Here is an 18,930-nt window from a genome sequence, read left to right as displayed (position 1 = left end):
AGAGCAAGGAGAGGGCAGGAGACTGGCTTGAAGGACAGAGTCTCCACTGTGTCACCAAGTAACACTGAAATGATAGGAGGGATGAACATGGCTGCTTATGTCACTAAGTGCAATAGCTCATCTCTTGGTGAACATCCAGGGAATTAAGAGTAGACAGGGATTTATTACTTGCAGCAAGTAAGGAGAGCGCTGGGACTAACTCTCAAAGCAGTCTTCTTTCCCAAACAAAGAAAGTGGAGGTAGGGAGGTATCAGAAACATATTGATAAAGGAAAAATTACCATCACATGTAAAGATGAGCACATTCCTGAGCAGGCTAAAACAAGCAACAAGCAAACAAACAAAAAGGCCAGGAACTTGAGTTTAGTTCCTAGAAGACATGTTACAAAATGAGCACAATAACTATTTGTAATCGTCATGCTGGGGATGGAGAGCAGGTGGATCTCCAGTCAGTCAGGCCTAGCCTGCTCAGTGAGCTCCAGACCAATGAGAGAGCCTGTCTCAGAAAAACAAGGTGGACAGTTCTTGAGAAACAACCCCTGAGGTTGTCCTCTGGCCTCCACACACATGTGTAAATGCATCCATGTATGTATACACACACACCATGAACATATGCAGTGGCTAATATTAGCCATTCCGTGCAAAGAAATAACGCCAATGAATGACTCAGAGTGTCTGGACCTATTTTGACTGGATCCTCGTTAGTTGCTTTAATGGCCTTTAATTGCAAAACCACCACCTGCACCATCATCACCACCACCAATAAAGTGACTTTGAGCCAACTATAGTGGCACATGTCTGTCATCCTAGCCCCCAGGAGCCAGATACAGAAGGATCACTAGCCCCAGGCCAGCTTGAGCTACACAGTGAGACCCATTTCAAAACAAAAGAATTCTGAAATTATGTTAAGTCGTTTAAAAGGGTGGCTGTTTTCCTCTAAGTGTGGGGTAGGGACTACACGTTGTGACTGCCTGGCAGCTAACACTCTAGAAATCTAGTTTTCCATGAATATTCTTAAAGTGGCATTGACTTTGGGGAGTTTGCATCAATCTAGTTGTCCCAGTGACTCTGATTTGTTCCTTCACTCAACACTTGTTCACCAAGGAGCCACCGTGTGCCAGGTGCTGTTCTAGGTGCTGATCAAAATGTACTGCCATCACCCTACTCCCAGTCCTTGGGGGAAAGATCCAGATGGGTAGGATGTTGGCATGCAGCCGTCTTTGTGGAAACAGAGGCTGCCTGTCCTATTTCGGTGGCAGGAATAAGGTTTGAGTAGATCAGTGTTGAATGGCTGGGAGAGATGTGGCAGTTTTAGGGCGGGCCTTTTCAGGGATCACTAGAAACATCCCTGCAGCTGGACAGGTTGGATCTGTTCATTTCTTCCTAGGAAGATATCCATCCTGGAGAGCTCCAGCGGTGTCTCAGCAAGAATGCAAGGAGGGATTGGCTCTAGACTAGGGGTTGAATTAGATAACGGGGAGCGCAGGGCTTTGCTTTGGTGGGGATGCTATAAAGAAGTGGGGGGCAATTCTATGATTGAGTGTCTTAGGGGATTTTCCCCAGAGTGAGGGCTCACCAGAGGCAACCAGAGCCGTGACTGGAAAGAGGTAGTTGTCCTCCTGTTGGTCAGGAGGGGGAACATTTTGTCATTTCTGTGGACAATAGTCTTGCTTTTGTCTGTGTTCAGACACGGTCATAGGATGGCTTTGTTTTTGTCTCAATCTTGCGTGCTGGCCGAGTGTCCTTGACTAATGCTAATGCTTTGTGAAATGGTTTATGAGCACGGGAGACTGCTGAGCACAGCTGTGAGAGCCAGGCCAATGTCTGATGGTAGGGGTTGCTTTTGTCTGCAGCTGCATTGTCTGTAGCTGCCTTGTCTGCAGCTGCATCTGCATCTGCATCTGCCACAGGCAGGACAGCGCTGAGACTCCCAGGAGAGGGCAGGAACATCTGGTGGAAAGCCTTAGCAACCCTTCTTAGAGTCTTCCTCTGAAGACTTGTAAAACCTTGCTACCTCACTACTTTGAAGTTTGTCTTTCTGTCTAAACTATTCAAGTTCAAACCTATCTTCCCTGCCCCTCGGGGGAGTTTTAACTTTCTAACACTTACTCCCATCTTGAACATTCTCCTTAAGTCTTTGCTGCCTTTTTTTTTTATTTTTTTAATTTGTGAATCCCCCAATTCTCTTAAGCCATGTAGGATGTCTTCCACAATCCTGCAGTCACCTTGGTCACTTCCCTGTTGCCTTTTCACTAGGGGGGTTCCCTCTTTGAAAGAAGTCTCAGAACAGAACCTGGGGCCAGCAGGTAGGAGCTGTAGGTGAGAAGAAAGGCTCTGAAGAGTTCCTTGTCTATAGAAGAGAGAATCACAGATATTCAGAGCTGAGGGATCTTGAGATAACTGAGTTCATACTCTGCCTAATACGAAAGTTCCTTGTCTTATATCCTTGACAAGAGGTCAGTCAGAATGGATGAAAGTGCCTCCAAGCTAAGGCAACATGACCTTGGAAGGGGGCAAGGCTGGGAGTCTTGGAAGTTGTTTTTCCCTGCCTCAGACTTTAAGAGCGATCTCTATCAACCTGGGGTACAGCTGTTGCAGTTCTAAGTCTTCACAGAAGTCCTGAGTTGCCCCTCCCCAAAGGTCTTTGCTTAGTGTGCCATTCCTTTGTATTATAATTTTATGCTTTTCTTTGTAAGTGGCAGGGCAAATGTTTAACCCCATGCGTTTCACTATGAACAAAGTCATATGATGAATGTTCTTTACAGGACAGGGCCGTGTGGCATCATGAGCACACTGGGGACCTTGTGAAAGTAGTAGAATTTGATAGACAGTTTGGGAAGGATACAGAGACAGACCTAATTAAAAACCACCTGCTTTGTAGTTTTGCCTTGGGTTAATCTGTAGTGCATCTGAGCACCGTGGGCTCTAACTTGGGAGTTAGAGGAAGAATCTGGCTCTATTAGAAATGTAATATATTGAAAATTTGAAATGAATTGCCCCAACTTTACATGCATCTATTCCCATGGCTATTGTTAAGGACAGGGGCTCAGTAGCCACAGGTAGAACACCAGTTCAGAGCAGCTGAACCCCAGGCTGGGTACTGTGGGTGCTGACCTGAGGGGAGCAGCTCCAGCTTGGTCAGAGTCTGTGTGGGAAGGTGGGATGTGTGGAACATAGTGGGATGAAGCATGGGATCTTCCTACGAAGACTCTGCCTTTTGTGGAAAACCTCGAGACTAACATCCAGCTGCTGCCTGGGGAGCTCTACGACCCCTGTTAAAGACTGTCCTGGGGCTGAAGCCAGCTCTCAGTGTGTCAAGGAAGGGAGCTGACTTAGTGGCCAATGGCCTCTCTCAGACATGTGTGGTCTCTGTGTTCAACCCTTTTCGCTTGTCTTCTCTGATCTTTGTCCTAGATCTTGCTGTGGTGGGCACTGCCTGGGTAAATGAAGAGACAGAGACGTCCCTTGACGTGGAGTGGGAGAACCCGCTGACTGAGGTGGACTATTACAAGCTTCGGTATGGCCCCTTAACAGGACAGGAAGTTGCTGAGGTCACTGTGCCTAAGAGCCGTGATCCCAAGAGTAGATATGACATCACTGGTAAGAGTCTACACTGGGAGATTCTAGATGCTGGCTGCAAAAGCTATGGTGAAGGGAGGTGGTGTGCACTGGGTCTTAGGGATCTAGAGTCTAGATACCTAGGTGCAAGCCTGCTCCCAGAGCATGATGTCTCTGTGCCGGCATTTCAGGACTGGAACCCCAGGACACTTCTTAAACAGTCTACTTCTAAAGTGTCCTTCCTATCAGCAGAGTTTTTGAGGCCCTATGTGTATTTGGGGCCGGAGAGATGGCTCAGTGGTTAAGAGCACTGACTGCTCTTCCAAAGGTCCTGAGTTCAATTCCCAGCAACCACATGGTGGCTCACACCATCTGTAATGAGATCTGGTGCCCTCTTGAGGAAGAGACCTGGTCAGTCATCCTCATCAACTTAGATCATGAAGCCCAATATGGACAAGTTCAATTGAACCACATGCTGAAAAAAAAAAGTATATATTTTAGGATGTATTTGATGTTGTACAGGGGAGTAGGGTGGGGAGGGAGATATCTATCTATCTATAATCTGTATATATAAATCTACATATATTATTGAAATATATATATATATACATATATATATATATATTGCTGAGTACTATGCTGAGAAAGGTTTTGTTAGGCAAAGGGTAGGTATCCCTTCTTAGATGATTGAACTAATGTTACTGGCTCTCAGGAAAGTCTGGGATGTGCCAAACTTTGTAATACTCAGAGTCTCTATACTTTCCAAGGCCCTTTTAGAAAAGTGATATTAGGTGATACACAGTCATGAGTATCAAGATGGACACAGGTCATTAAAGAAGTCCATTCCAGTGAAGGATCCCCAGCTTTGTGGTCCATACTCTGGGTCCTCACTCTGCTGCCTACTCCCTCAGTTTCTTTCTGAGAGAAGAGCTTGCGGCTCTCCCTGTTTGTGGGGAGGAGAATGAGCATGTGGGCTTCGTACAAGCAACTGTTTGTTTCCATGTTGCCAGTGAAGTCTGAGCGGTTGTGTCACGAGGAACAACCACTCCAGTTGTTTCCACAGCGAGATAACCTAGGCCAGATTCCTCCCTTTTCCTCTATTATAAGAACGAGTTCAGAGGGAGTCTGCTTGTTAGGAGCTGGAAAACATTTGGACTATAAATAAAATCAGGAAGTAAGTACTCAATAGTCAACAAAGAACAGGAGACCCAAGGACTTTGTGCCACTTGATCCCCACCCTTTCACGTTCTACTGATCCAGGGCTGCTTATCTGCCTCTCCTGGCAAGTTTGGGGATCAGCATAAATCTTACCTCCTCAAGAGAGCCCAGGTCAAAGCTGTGCGGGTCTGGGGTTTGGAGCCTGTCTTCACATACACACCTTGGCTTCTTTTCTCTAGGTCTGCAGCCTGGAACAGAATATAAGATCACAGTTGTTCCCATGAGAGGTGGCCTGGAGGGGAAGCCGATTCTCCTGAATGGCAGGACGGGTATGGAAGTTCAACCCATTTCACATTCTTGATTTTTTCTGGTCTCTGGGTGACAATTCCAGGATTTCCATGGAGAGATTCTCTGACTTTCTGGATGGGCAGAAGAACAGAGGCAAATTTCTCCTGTTTCCCTTTGTTTTCTTGCCATGGGAAACTCTTCCTGGGATCTTGGAGTCCAGGGGAGATAGTATTCGTGACACTTGCCTTCTGATTTCAGTTGTTTCAATCACTGAATTATTGTCTCGAGAGACTTAGTATGTGTGCAGAAGTGCATTTCCCAAGGACAGCTGGCCTAGATTATTTTTCCTGTTGTATTTGTAGTTTTTCATAATGTCAACATCCAAGCAGTCTGCTTTGAAATGGGAAATGATGGTTAAGGCTGTCTGTCACACGGAATCATGATATAGTTAGCATTTCTCTGTGAGAATATTTATAAGAGGTTATGCAGCCTTTACCAGCCAGAATGGAACTTGAAAACGTTGTAGGCTTAAGTACATCTTGAACTGTGAACCTCCTGCAGTGATTGCGCTTCTGCCCACGCAGATTGGGCTCTGGAAAAGGCTGATACTTGGAGCCTGCAAAAAAAGGAATCCTTCAGTTTTGAGTTTTAGTTTAAAAAGTGGCTTAATTCTTTCCAGTTCAGTCTTAGAAGTAAGTAGGTGGGGTAATGTAATAATGAGGATGAAGCAGTGTGAGGGTTGAATGAACTAGTTCTGTTTCCTATGAGACGGTTGGCGTATGGAAGGGTTAGAGACCTTTGCAATTATAAAGGAAGAGATGTAATTTAATTTATGACCCAGACAAGATGGACTGGGTTAGTCTGCCTAAATGGTTGCTGAGATATTTGAGTGAGTCAGAAAGTGGTAAATACTTCCCTTGCTTCTGAGAGCTTTCTCTATGGCTTGATTGAGAAGTTAGAGATCAATCGAAAGTTTGCTATGTGCCAGGCAGCAAATTCCCTGGACATTTTTCATGGGTTTTGTCATTTAGTTCTCAAGCCAGTCTATGGATGAGCTATTACTATTATTTCTAGGTCCTATGCATAAAAAAACTTAAACTCAAAGGAGTGAAGACCAGGATCACCCAGCCAGGAAATGGCCGAATTGGGTTTGAAAGAAGGATGTTCCCATTTAAACATTGGAGCTTAGCTACAGAGGCAAAGTGCTTCTTATTTGACCCTTCTGTGAGAGATTAATAAGTTTTCTCCTCTTATACAATCAACACAACATAAACATTTGGTCATTAAAGTGTGTGTGTGTGTGTGTGTGCGTGTTTTCCACATGCACTAAGCTTCTCCATCAGATACCGACTGGGTATTGTACAAATCAATTCACTTCTGATAGTACCTACTAAAGTAGTGTTAGATCCCAACAAGTGAGAGGTCACTTGTTGCTCTTGTACAGGACCTGGGTTTAATTCCCCAAACCCACATGGTGGTTTACAACCATCCAGAACTCCACTTCTAGATCCCACACCCTCTTCTGACTTTCTTGAGCACCAAGCACACATGTTATGCACATAGGGATGTAAGCAAAACACTCATACACACAAAAAATAAAATGAATAAATGGTTAAAAAATAATAAAAGATCCCAAGACTGATGAGTCAGAATTTAAAAATGGGTTCAGAAGGGAACTGGAAAACTCTCTTATTAGAATTGGAGACAAAACCCTCAGCATCCATGGAAGGAGATGGGTGGGGAAGAGGTGGAGATGTGAGTTAGGGTCTAAAAGAGCTGCTCAGTGGTGTGGTAGTGTAGGTTGGCAAGTAGCTGTATGGTAGGGGGTGGGGCGATGCTTCAGAGTGAGAAAGCCCAGAATGTTGGGAAAAGCACACTTCAGATTTTGGTTAGTATCAAAAAAAAAAGGAAAAGTATTTCTTTTTAAGTCTGAATTCGAAACAGCAAGCATGCTTGGTAAAGCTGATAAGTACACTATTGCATTAAGGGGATAATTATCCATTTCATCGCCCTATCATGTGTTCATGTCCCTTGCCTGTGGCTAAACGTTTGGTCTCCAGTGAATTAACTTTTGGGAGAGAGACAATAGCATGTCCTAATCTTTCCAGCAGATCAGAATGGCAGTGTCTCCACCCAGAATACCCAAGAAGAGAGGTGAAACTCAGCTTCCCTTCCTTGACCAGGGGGAGCTTGCTTTTCCTTAATGGATGTAAGGAGCCCTGATACCTCCATCTTTCCATGTGTTATTTTAAACCTCAGGGAAGTCAATTGTGAAGCTTCCCTTCCTAATGTTCCTGGGGTGGGAGTAGGGATGGGGGATGGAGACGCAGGATATAGAGCCTGAGGGAGGATCAGGAGGGAAGATCCACCCTCACTGGCCTGCAAGTCAACTACAAGTCAGCCAATCCTGGTGGCCCAACTTCTACTTCTTGACTAAGCCTTTCATAGTCACATTAAATGTCACAGTCTCTGAGTTCTTACAGCAATTAATTGCATGTGCCATTGAGTTGGTAGTTAACCTTTCAAGTATATTATCCCAACTAGACTATTAGCATCTGAGAAGTGCTTTTTATTGTCAATTATATCCTAAAATCAGGATGAGATGCTTTATTGGATTGCAAATAAATCTATGGTATGTGCCCTACTAAAATAAAAAAGAAAAAGATTCTATGGTTTCTGAGGCCAGGAAATAATCTCAGGCCTGGTTAAGACTATTAGTTAATTTAGGAGATGAAAAGATTTGTGTTCTCCAAATGTTTTGCACCTCACAAAATGAAAAAGAGTACCTAAGTTTAAGGATAGCACATGCACAGGCAGGGAGGGAAGAATGTGGTTCAGTTATTTTCCACTTAGCAAGTCAGCCAGCGGAACTTGTTAAACCCAAACTCATAAAGCCGAAGGGTCTCCAAATAAGAGTTTATTGAGCTGTTACAGCTGCTTGACAGAAGCAAAACAAAGCAAAAGCCTGACCAGGTTCTTGGACAAGTTCCTTTGACTATTGGCAACAAAACTAAATAGCAATCAAGATATGCGCATGGGATATGGAGTCAGGAATATATTTATAAAATTCTAGGAAGGGAAAATGTACGTACTAAACACTGAGTCTGCACTGACAATAGGTGAGAGATTGGATTATCATTGGCAGCAGGAGATATCCACATTGTAACTCCACATCGACAGCTATGCCTCTTGAGTTCTCCCAGGGACCTCTGCTCTGCTACAGTCAGGACCTTGAAATACGCTGCAGAAAAGAATTTGAGGACAAAGCAATGAAGCACAATTAGGGTTTAGGAAGGAAAACAGTGGTTAGGAAGGAAATGGTGGTATATACTCAAGGCATAGGTACAGGCTTCTCAAGGGACAGAGAATAACAAGCATTTGACAACATCTATGAAGGATTCTGAAGTCAGATTGGTCAAAGGACAAGATCTGTATCTAAATTGAAAAATCTAAAATTAAAAAGGTGAATTAAAGTGTTCTAATATACTTATTTTTAACACAAGACGTACCTGTCAGTGAGATTATAGGATGGTTTATGAGTGTATTCTTCAGGTTCATGAGTGAGCACAGGGAGTGCCGAGAAAGAAAGTTTCCGTCAAAAAGGTCGAAGAAGTTCTTACTATTTTTAGATCAGAAGAAAATCAAAACCTCTTTATCAAGACCTCTTTTTGACTGTCAGCTCTATTCACAACATTTTTTTAGGTTTCCCCCACACACACCAAAAAAGTACAGGTTTATGATAAAAATCCTGATGTGGCAAACTCAAAGACCACTAACATTTTGTTCTTAAACATGGCTGATTGGTTGTTTTAAGTGTTCTGCTTCATATATCTCCCAGGAAAAGTGACAGTGTTTCTATGCAGTCTTTACAATGGGGGTATGTGGTGACGGAACCTTTCCCTTCTCACCTCCCCTTAATTTTCCCTATCTTCCTATCCTGCTCCAGGGTTATGTAGCGTGGAGCATATGCAGAAAGAGCAGCGTCAATGTAGAGCTCAATAAAAATTGAGAGAGAGAGAGAGAGAGAGAGAGAGAGAGAGAGAGAGAGAGAGAGAGAGAGAAGCATCTATTGTTCTGGATGAGTTGGTATTAGTACTTCTGACAGCTTACAAGTTGACAAAAGTGGCCCTGGGCAGTGACTAGATTTAGGTCAAGGTTTCTATGTAGCACGAAGAAGGGGGAAAGGCCTTATGGTTAGTTTCACTCAAATGTGCTAACAGATTCACTTCATTTACTTCTTCTTCCCTCCTCCTCTTCAGCCATTCTTTTTATCAAACTACTATCATGAAAAAGACAAGGCTGACAGAGCCGATGAGGACCCCACCCCCAGTGTCCAGGATGTGGGAAGTTGTAGCCGCGCCTCCTTGTTGGGGCCAGGTTGGAGACTCCTGATCTGCAGCCGGGGCTACAGCTGTAACTCGTCTAGGATTTGGCCCACCACTGAGGCTACTGGAAGATTTTGCTGTGTGGAAAAAATGGTTTAATGATCCCCACATCCCCTCTTGGCAGACAGGGAGGTTTTGGTCTTGTGGCGATGGCTTCATGCAATGTGGCATTTTGTGAGTGTGTGGGGTCCATCCATGAGGTCTGCCTTGCCTTCTCGGATGTCAGCATCTGATTGCCACCCTTGTTCTGTCCTGTGAACAGTTAGGGGTCACAGCTTTGTGAGGATTTCCCTGCAAGTTTACGTTGTTGAAGAGTTGCAAGAAAGGGGAGGAGAAGGAGGCAGAAATCACTGAGTTCTAATTTCTAGCTGGACTTCTGTGGTTAAACTTACAAATTTAAAGCTGTTCTAGATATAGAACTAGACTGATTTTTCTTTTCTGGTATCCATAACAAAGACTTATTTATTTATTTATATGTGTGTATACATTTATGTATGTATGTATTTATTTAGGCTTTTGGCTCAATTGTTACCTAAGCCAGGTCTAGAATCTTATCCCAAAACGGGAAAAAAAACCCCACCATGTTGGGAAGACAAGTACTACAGAGAAAGTGACGGAAGAATGAAGAAATTGGAGTTTTTCCTTGTAATTCACCCTGGAGTCTAGAGGGTTGAGGAGTCACAGACATAGGATAAGCATGATGAGGGAGAGAAAGTCCCTAATGAAGTGTGCTGCTGTCATCCAGATACCCTGGTTCCTCCTCTTCATGGTCTGTTGTGTCCGTGTAACATCTGGTATATATATATTTTTAACCTTGGAGGAAGAAGAGAGACTTAGCAATGTCTAAGTCAAGTTATCATCCTGCAGTATAAGCTTGAACAAAGCATTTCTCAAATGGTCAGCCTGTCTATATGCAGTGCAGAGTGGAATCTGACCCAAAGGGTAAAGCCACAGAGAGGACAGACCCAGCATGAAGACAAAGGCAGCAAGCTTTCCCATCCCAGTTTAGTCTTCCATCAGACGCATACAGATAAAAGCCGTGAGTCGATCTTCCTAGCAAAGTGTTCTTTAAGTCCTTGAAAAGCCATCTAGGCAATTGTTAACATTATAACCACACACTGAATGTTTCCCATGGCAGAACTGGTGGAAAATGACTTGCTTGTGTGACCTACAAGGTTAGTGATCTTTAAGTGAAGGGCAAATGAGTCTAGAGGGTTTGTTTAGGGTTTTTCTTGGCAGCTACTTGATCTCTTCAGTGTCCCGAGGCTGCTAAAGGAGAATGAGCTCCAGGTCTGGCCATGTTGGATCTCTCAGTCCATGTAGACAGATTTGATCCTACCCACCCACTGGCCTGTGCGGAGTGCCCAAAGCTGTGGGCTGAGTACTGACTGGGCAAGCTGAAGAAGTGAGAGACACTGGGCATTATAGATGTGGGTGGGTCAGGGACTTCAGGAGCAGGACTCACTCCCGTCTCTATGTCCTTACCCTCCTACTCTCATCTCATCACTATGGCCCAGGCTGAGCTAGGGTCTTGGTAGTCTGTCACCATCCCTTCCTAGCAAGCATGAAATCATTTTGGATACAGAAAGGGGAAGGGAGTAGGGAGGGAATCATTTTTGTTGTGTGCATGCTTTCTTCTGAACAACCTCTTAGAGCCTCCTGAAATTGGGGTTGGGATTCTGTAGGTTTCTGCACCCAGATTTCCTCCTTTCTCATTCTACGGGGCTCTCTTTGCTAGTGAGGTAGATACATCTAGCACTCCAACAGCCCAGGGCCATTTTCTCTCTTTAGGATACTCCCCAAGTTCTAATCTAGTACTACTACTACTACTACTACTACTACTATTTTATTTCAGCTTACAGTAGCCTCTCAGAGCATATTTTATTTTCCCTACAACTTGTTATTAAGGGCTACTCCACATAGATTAATACTATGTCATTCATATTGGATTGGGTTCACCCAGATGACCCCATTTTGACTTTATTATCTCTGAAAGGATTGTTTAAAAACAATAAAGTTCCAAACTGAGGTACAAGGCACAGCAGGTTGGCATGTTGTATTGGAGCAGGAGGACTGGACATAATTTAACTTATGCCACCACCGATTCTAAGCTGCATGTGGGCATTCAAAGATGGTTAGGGGAGTGATGGCCACTAATATTTACTACTATTGATCTTAGACAAGTTATATGACCTAAGCCTAGCATATTCTTACTGTTCTAATAGTGGAAAACTTTATTAGTTTTCCAAACTAGTGGGGCATCTAGTAAATGCCTTCTGTTTTTACCATGAGATTGATAAGTAATGTATGAAAAGCACGTGACCCCTGGTGTGTGCTTAGAAAATGGCAGTTGACTTACTAAATGAAATATGAACAGCCTCTGGTAATGGAACACATTTCATCTTTTCATGCAAATAAAACTCTGTCCTTATGTTTGAAGGTGCACCGCAGCCGAGGTCACAAAAAGGAACTGTGTGAAGTTGTCCCTTCTCTCTGGAAGGTCCTTTAATAAGACACCAGGAGTGGATTGGGGGGAAAGGAGTTTTGCTGCTTTAGACTAAGAAGTGGCTTTTTAGCTAAAAAGATGTAGATCCATATACAGAGGAATTGTAGTCTCTTGTCTTAGTTTTCTTCTGCTCAATAGCTTTATCATTGCCTTGATAGATGGATGACTTACTTGTAAAATTCTCCAATGGCAGGAAACTGGACATAAAGGATAAAATACTAAATTATTACTGGAACTTAGGAGGTAAAAGTAATAAGTAGGAATGTTGGGTCAGGACATTATTACACATTGCGTAAAATGGGGCTGATGGGCTTCACTGGGAAGCCCTCATTCTGTGATATGCATCAGAACCACTAAAATTTTATAGTGTTTACTAACTTATTATGTATTTTTTGAGATAAAGTTTTGCTCTGTGGTTCAGTATGGTGTTGAACTTCATATATAGCCCAGGTTTACCCTGAACTCGTGATTCTTCTGCTTCAGGCTCCCAAGCACAGGGATTGCAGGCATGTACTGCCACAGCCAGGGAGCTATGTGTGTATGTGGGGGTACTTGTCTCTAATCCCAGCATTCAGAGGGATGAGGCAGAAGATTGTGAGTTCAAGGTGCAGCTGAGATAAATAGTAAGAATCTGTTTTTAAAGAACTATCCCCCCCTCCACCAAAACCCAAAAGCAAGCAAGCAAAAAAATCCAAAAAAGAAACACTAGAAACAGAGATGCTAGGGCTCATTCTAAACTTCCTGAAGTGGAATCTCTGCTGGTGGCCCTTGGCAGGGACCTAGTGTTGACACAATTTGAGTACCCCAAAGCTTGATAAAGGTTAGTAAGTGCTGGTATGAAAAAGCTTGGAGACTTCCTGAAGCCCTAGGTGCAGGGTGTGCTACTGAGATACATGCGCGTCTCCAGAATACAGCTGACAAATTGTTCTGAATAGAAACGTGCTTGTCATAGACTTCCGGCTGTGTTATTTATTCATAACTGCTGAGTCTGTCACGTTCCCTGTCATGCACTTTGTGGTGAGGTGAATGAACTAATTTTTTGGCACTTTTATTTGGGAAAGGAAGAAGAAAGGAACATTGTATAGACAGATGATAAATGCCTGGTCTAGAAACATCCATTGGAAGAAGTAGATAGAAGAGATCAGTTGTTTTGATTTCAGGAGATGAGATAAGGAAGGCTACCTGTTCTTGAAAACTTACTGAGCAGTCTCCTGGAAAGGAACCTAGGGGCATCCCATCTGTGCCTATGGCATACACTTTAAAGGAGTTATACTTCATAGAAACTACTACGTCAGTGAGAACATTGGTTACTTCTTAGGTGTTTATCTGCTGTGCCTTATGGAGTTAACTCAATGTGTTCAGTGATCTGAAACTAGAACAGCTTTTTTTTTTTTCTCAGTCTACAGACCTATTCACAGTTTAAGATTAAAGCAGATGCTAGGTGTCTACCTGTCACAGTTGAAGGAGAGACCCCCTTGCATTATGGAGACCCCTGACCTGGACCATAACTAAAATGACCGTGGATTTCAACAGGAAAGTGGTTTCTCTAATTTTTCTTTCTCATGTATTTTTATGAAGAAATTGATGGACCAACCAATGTGGTCACTAATCAGGTGACAGAAGACACGGCATCTGTATCCTGGGATCCAGTGAGGGCTGTCATAGACAAGTACATGGTGCGCTACATCTCCCCCGATGGGGAGAGCAAGGAGAAAGCTGTCCCCAAGGAACAAAGCAGCACTGTTCTGACGGGCCTGAAGCCAGGAGAGGCCTACAAAGTCTTCGTGTGGGCTGAGAGAGGCAACCAGGGCAGCAAGAAAGCAGACACCAAGGCCCTTACAGGTAATGGGAGAATGGGATTGGGGAAGCTTCTTCAGGGTAAGGAGGAGGTTGATTTTGAAGGTGGAGATGGTTGCCACTTGGCATCAACTCTTTTGCTTGTGGGGTTGAGGATATTTACAAAAGCAATTTAAAAATATCCTTTTTTATACAATATATTGTGATTATATTCTTTCTGTATCCCAACCTGTCCCAGATCCCCCATCTCACCTCCCTATTCACCCAACTTCAAGTTATTTCGCCACTCAAAAAAAGACCCCAAGAAAAAAGTAAAACAAAACAAAACCTATAACCAAATCAAAACAAATAAACCCCCTGCAAAACCATAACAAAAATAACTTATGAAAAAACATGGAGTGTGCCTTGTGGTGGCTTCCTGGGAATAGGGCCTGCTAGGAATATGATTGATATACCCAGTGATACTCCATTGGAGAAAATGAATTTCTCTTTTCCCAGCGTGTATCAATTGTAGATAGATTCTTGGTTAGGGGTGGACTTTGTTCACTTCCCCAGCTCAGTGCAGAGATTTTTGTCCCAAAACAAATTTCAATGTCATATTTATGATTTTTTTCCTTTTAACTTCAGACTGAGAAATGAGACCATTTAATAGAAATAGTCATACTTATTTGGGATGGAATTCTATATACATCTCTCTTGGAGTAGGGTAAAATTTTGTAATATTTACTTATTTATATATTTTTATTTTCTTCCATTCTCTTCCCCCAGCTCCTCCTCAATCTACTCCTCCTCTGTTTCTGTTCAGAAAGAGGCAGGTCTCCCATTGGTATAAACAAACCATGGCATATCAAGTTGCTGCAGGACTAAGCTTGTATTAAGGCTGAGCAAGGCAATCCAGCATGAGGAATATGTTCTTAAGAGCCAGGCAAAGTGTTCAGGACAGTCCCTGCTCCCATTGTTAGGAGTTCTACAAGCAGACCAAGCTACACAACTGTCACATATATATAGGCTGGTCCAAAGCAGGCTCTCTGGTTGTTGGTTCAGACTGAGTTTCTATGAGCCAGGTTAGTTGTTTCTGTGGGTTTTCTTGTGATGCCCCAACCCCTCTGACTCCTATTTTTATTTTTTAATAAAATCTAAAAACATTGACCCAACTATGACTTTGAATGCTTAATGCTTATTTTGGTCTGCAGTGGCGAAGAGGCACTTTGTATGTAGGAGATTTCTTTCAGACTATGGAAACAGTTTGCATCCCGCATTAACATTTGCCAAATCCACTGATTCTTCTTTTAAGCATTCAGAAACACAAGGACCTCCAAACGGCATGCACTGCTGCTCAGCTCAGGCCTTCGGGTGTTTTGAGACATACTGGGACATAGCATGGCTGCTTTTTGTGTTTAAACACTCCTTTGGTCATTCCCTGAATTCACAAGAGCCTAATCGGTATCCACCTGCTCTTCCAAAACACTTAATAGGAAGTCACAGGAAAAGGATTCACTGATTGTGTCTGGACAGTCACTGAATACAAAGAAAGAACTTCAGAGAAGTCTGCATAATAATTAGGACTATGGCTTCGGATCCTTGGCTGTTCAAATTTTAACCCCAGTGCTGCCATTAAGTAGCTGAGTGACAGTGAGTCTATTCTGGTTCATAAAGTGGCTCAGGAGTGTCTATGTCGTAGGGATATGTAACCATCAAGTGTCTTTCTTAGGCTTCCTATTGCTGTGGTGAAACACTATTGTTGAAGGAGCTGCAGACTGCGTTCCTGCCACCCAGCTCCCAGCCACCGGCTAGCTTTACCCAAAATAACAACACACAAATTGTTGTTGTTGAAGCTTTAGCTTCTTACTGGCTAATTCTTACATCTTGATTACCCATTTCTATTAATGTGTGCAGCACCCCAAGGTGCGTTTACAGGGAAGATTCTAGCCTACGTCCATCCTGCGTCAGAGCTTTATCGCATCTGCCCTGGAGAGGAGCAGCGGCATGGCATCTAACCTCACTTCCTCTTCCTCCCAGCATTCTGTTCTGTTTACTCCGCCTACCTAATTTTCTGTCCTATCAGGGTCAAGGCAGTTTCTTTATTTAACCAATGACCTTCCTCCATCACACTATGACCAAAAGCAAGCTGGGGAGGAAAAGGTATATTCAGCTTATGCTTCTGTGTCACAGTTCATCATCAAAGAAAGTCAGGACAGGAAGCCGGAGGCAAGAGCTGATGCAGAGGCCACAGAGCTGCTTACTAGCTTTCTCTCGTGACTTGTTCAGTCTGCTTTCTTATAGAATCCAGAACCACCAGCCCAGGATTGAGCACTGACTAAGAAAATGCTTTACTGGCTTGCCTACAGGCTGATCTTGTGGGAGCCTTTTCTTAGCTGAGGTTCCCTCTTTTCAGATGACTTTAGCTTGTGTCAAATTGACATACATCCAGTCAAGCACATGAGCTAATTCATAGAAAACAACCGACACACAACAAGAGTCCTAGTTTGCTCGCTACTGTTGTGATAAAACACTTCCCAAAGCCAGTGTGGGGAGGAGAGGGTTTGAAGAGAGCCTGGAAGGACAGGCTGGAGCTAACAGGGAAGTAGCATGAATAAAGGCCTCAAGTATGAGCTTGGGCCATTAGGTAATCTCAAGTGTCCTCTGTGGTAGACATGTCTGTGAGGTGGTAGGTACAATAGCAAGGGCTGAGGCTGGGACATTAAAGGCAGCTCAGTGCCCTAGGAGTTAGAGCCTTTATCTTCTACGACAGATGTCAGTGGTATGGCCCCATCTCTGTGCTTCTTAAGATCAGTTGTCTCATAGGACTACACGTTATACTGAGGTGACTGCCAGGCTCGGCAAGCTGCAATGTGCAGATTGAAATGCTCTTTCCTTCTGGGAACACTCTTGAGGAGCTGACTTTTAGAGAAGGGTAATCAAGGCATTGCTGTTTAGCAAGGTACAATGTTCGTTACCTTGCATTTTGAGGAGGAAGTGAGATCCCATACCTGAAATGCCATTATTAATAGCAGGTTATATAATCACTGACCATGCTGCAGTTTGTCTGTGAGGAAGGACTGCTCCTTCCTTCTCTGCAGAGGTGCAGAGACAGAAACGTAAATCGTACAATTTCTCCTAAGTGAGGAACCCAGAAAACCAGAGCCAGGCTCTGATCCAGCTTTGTCCCACAGACACTCAGGCAGATTCTGCTAGGGTCATTTTCACTAGCCCACCCCTCAGTACTGTCAGTTTAAAGCTCGCCCCAGGCCCTGGCTGCAGACACAATATTTATGTACAAAACATCGGCAGCTCCTACTTCTAGAGCATCTGTCTTCCCAAAGACCATATAAGAGTAGATGGAGAAGATTATTGAAATATACTTGCTTTCAGGTAATCTATGGCAAAGGAAAACTCCGCATGTAAAAGTCATTTCTTTAATCGCCAGAGCGACTTGTGGAGAAAGGTTTGCAGAATTGATCTATATATTTTCAGGGTTTGAAGATCCTTTCTTCCATTTATGCAAGTAGTTTGTTCTGACCACTTGTCCACTTAAAGCTATGGTTGACTCAAATTAATTGACACTGTTATTTTGGCTATGTCTTTGGCTGTTTAGAAATTAGAGTAATAAGGCCTATCCTCTTATTTTGTATCTTCCTTGAAGAAATTGACAGCCCTGAAAACCTGGTGACTGACCGGGTGACAGAGAACACTCTTTCTGTCTCATGGGACCCAGTGGAAGCTGACATTGACAGGTATGTGGTAAGCTACACTTCCGTGGATGGCGAGACAAAGCAGGTCCCGGTGAGGAAGGATCAGAGAAGCACCGTCCTGACTGGCCTGAAGCCAGGTGTGGAGTACAAAGTTTCCGTGTGGGCCGAGAAGGGCGATCAAGAGAGCAAGAAGGCTAACACCCAGGCTCCCACAGGTGAGCAGAGAGAGATGAACCGTTGGAACGAAATGTGAGCTTATGGATTTGAGTGTGTGTGGTCCCACAGGCTGGGGTCTGAGATATGTTAAGATGCATGGCATTGAGGGGGTGAGGCAGGGTGGGGTAGGGTAGAAAGAGCACTCAAACTGCAGAGGGCTTGCTGCCCTTCCGAGTCTGATCCTTAGCACCCCTGTGAAAAGCTGGATGTGGGAGCACACACTTGTAACCCCAGCACTGGGGAGGCAGATGGGGCTCCCTGGGACTCACGGGGCTGCCAGCTAAGCCCAGTCAGCACACCTCAGGTCTCAGTGAGAGCAGTACAACCGCATAGAAGTGGGGTTGCTAACCGACCCACTGGTTATGATTATATTTGGGATAATACTTCCAGGGTTCTCACTAGTGAAGTGGCCCTTGATAAAATGATAAATTAGGTACCCTGACAGTGTGGCAGGTGTTTAATTGGCTGTCTTGATGTACCATATGTCACTAGGAAGCTATTGTTCCTTCTACATTTTAGGGAGCCGAAAGTCAAGAAAAGATGCTAAGTATATAGCTAGCCTGACTTTGCAATTGAGATTCAGAAACTGCGTTCTCCCCTGACTCCCAGCAGAGACTTGGTGTGGTAACTCACTGCCTGCTGATTGTTCTGGGACATAAAAAGCAGGATAATGGGGGTGTGCCTTGCACAACTACAGCTTAAACTTTCAAACATTTCCCTTTCAGACCTTGACAGCCCCAAAAACTTGGTGACTGACCAAGTCACAGAGAACACTCTCAGTGTCTCCTGGGACCCTGTTCAGGCCAACATTGACAGGTACATAGTGAGCTACACCTCTGCTGATGGCGAGACCAGAGAGGTGCCTGTGTCCAAGGAGAAGAGCAGCACTGTCCTGACAGGCCTGAGGCCAGGTGTGGAGTACAAGGTCCACGTGTGGGCCCAGAAGGGGACTCAGGAGAGCAGGAAGGCCAACACCAAGGCCCCCACAGGTGATGGAACATGCCTTACCTCTATGCCATGGCTAAGCTTGTAAGATGTTAGGTTGATTTCTCTTCCTCTAACCTTGGCAGGCAGGATGATTTCACTGATTAGAGGTGATTGTGCTCCCTAGCAAATTGTCTACCTCCTCCTCTCAGAATGGGTGTCTCATATTGTATTCTCCAAGCTGTGGCCGTCAAAGACGGCTGCTTACTGCTCACAGCCTGCCCCTTTCTTCTACCTCGTCTGTTATTAGGGATAAACGTTTAGCTTTGGCAAGAAGCAGCTAAGAAGAAAGCACAAGTAACTGTCAGGCCGAGAGAGCCAGACTCGCAGGTTGTGAGCCACAAACA

General features: G+C 44.1%; 1 protein-coding gene across 1 annotated transcript in view; it reads left to right on the top strand.

Annotated features, from left to right (window-relative positions):
* Tnn (tenascin N) overlaps positions 1-18,930 on the top strand; it is a 62,257-nt gene that overhangs the window by 3,515 nt on the left and 39,812 nt on the right. The window contains exons 4-8 of the mRNA XM_075988366.1: positions 3,414-3,599; positions 4,955-5,044; positions 13,473-13,736; positions 17,335-17,598; positions 18,325-18,588. Coding sequence (XP_075844481.1) covers positions 3,414-3,599; positions 4,955-5,044; positions 13,473-13,736; positions 17,335-17,598; positions 18,325-18,588 — 1,068 coding nt within the window. The remainder of the gene's footprint in view (positions 1-3,413; positions 3,600-4,954; positions 5,045-13,472; positions 13,737-17,334; positions 17,599-18,324; positions 18,589-18,930) is intronic.

Source organism: Microtus pennsylvanicus, chromosome 10, assembly GCF_037038515.1.
Source record: "Microtus pennsylvanicus isolate mMicPen1 chromosome 10, mMicPen1.hap1, whole genome shotgun sequence".
Taxonomy (NCBI): Eukaryota; Metazoa; Chordata; class Mammalia; order Rodentia; family Cricetidae; genus Microtus; species Microtus pennsylvanicus.
Note: the sequence above shows the minus strand (reverse complement) of the source record. Positions and strands in the feature narration are given on the sequence as shown.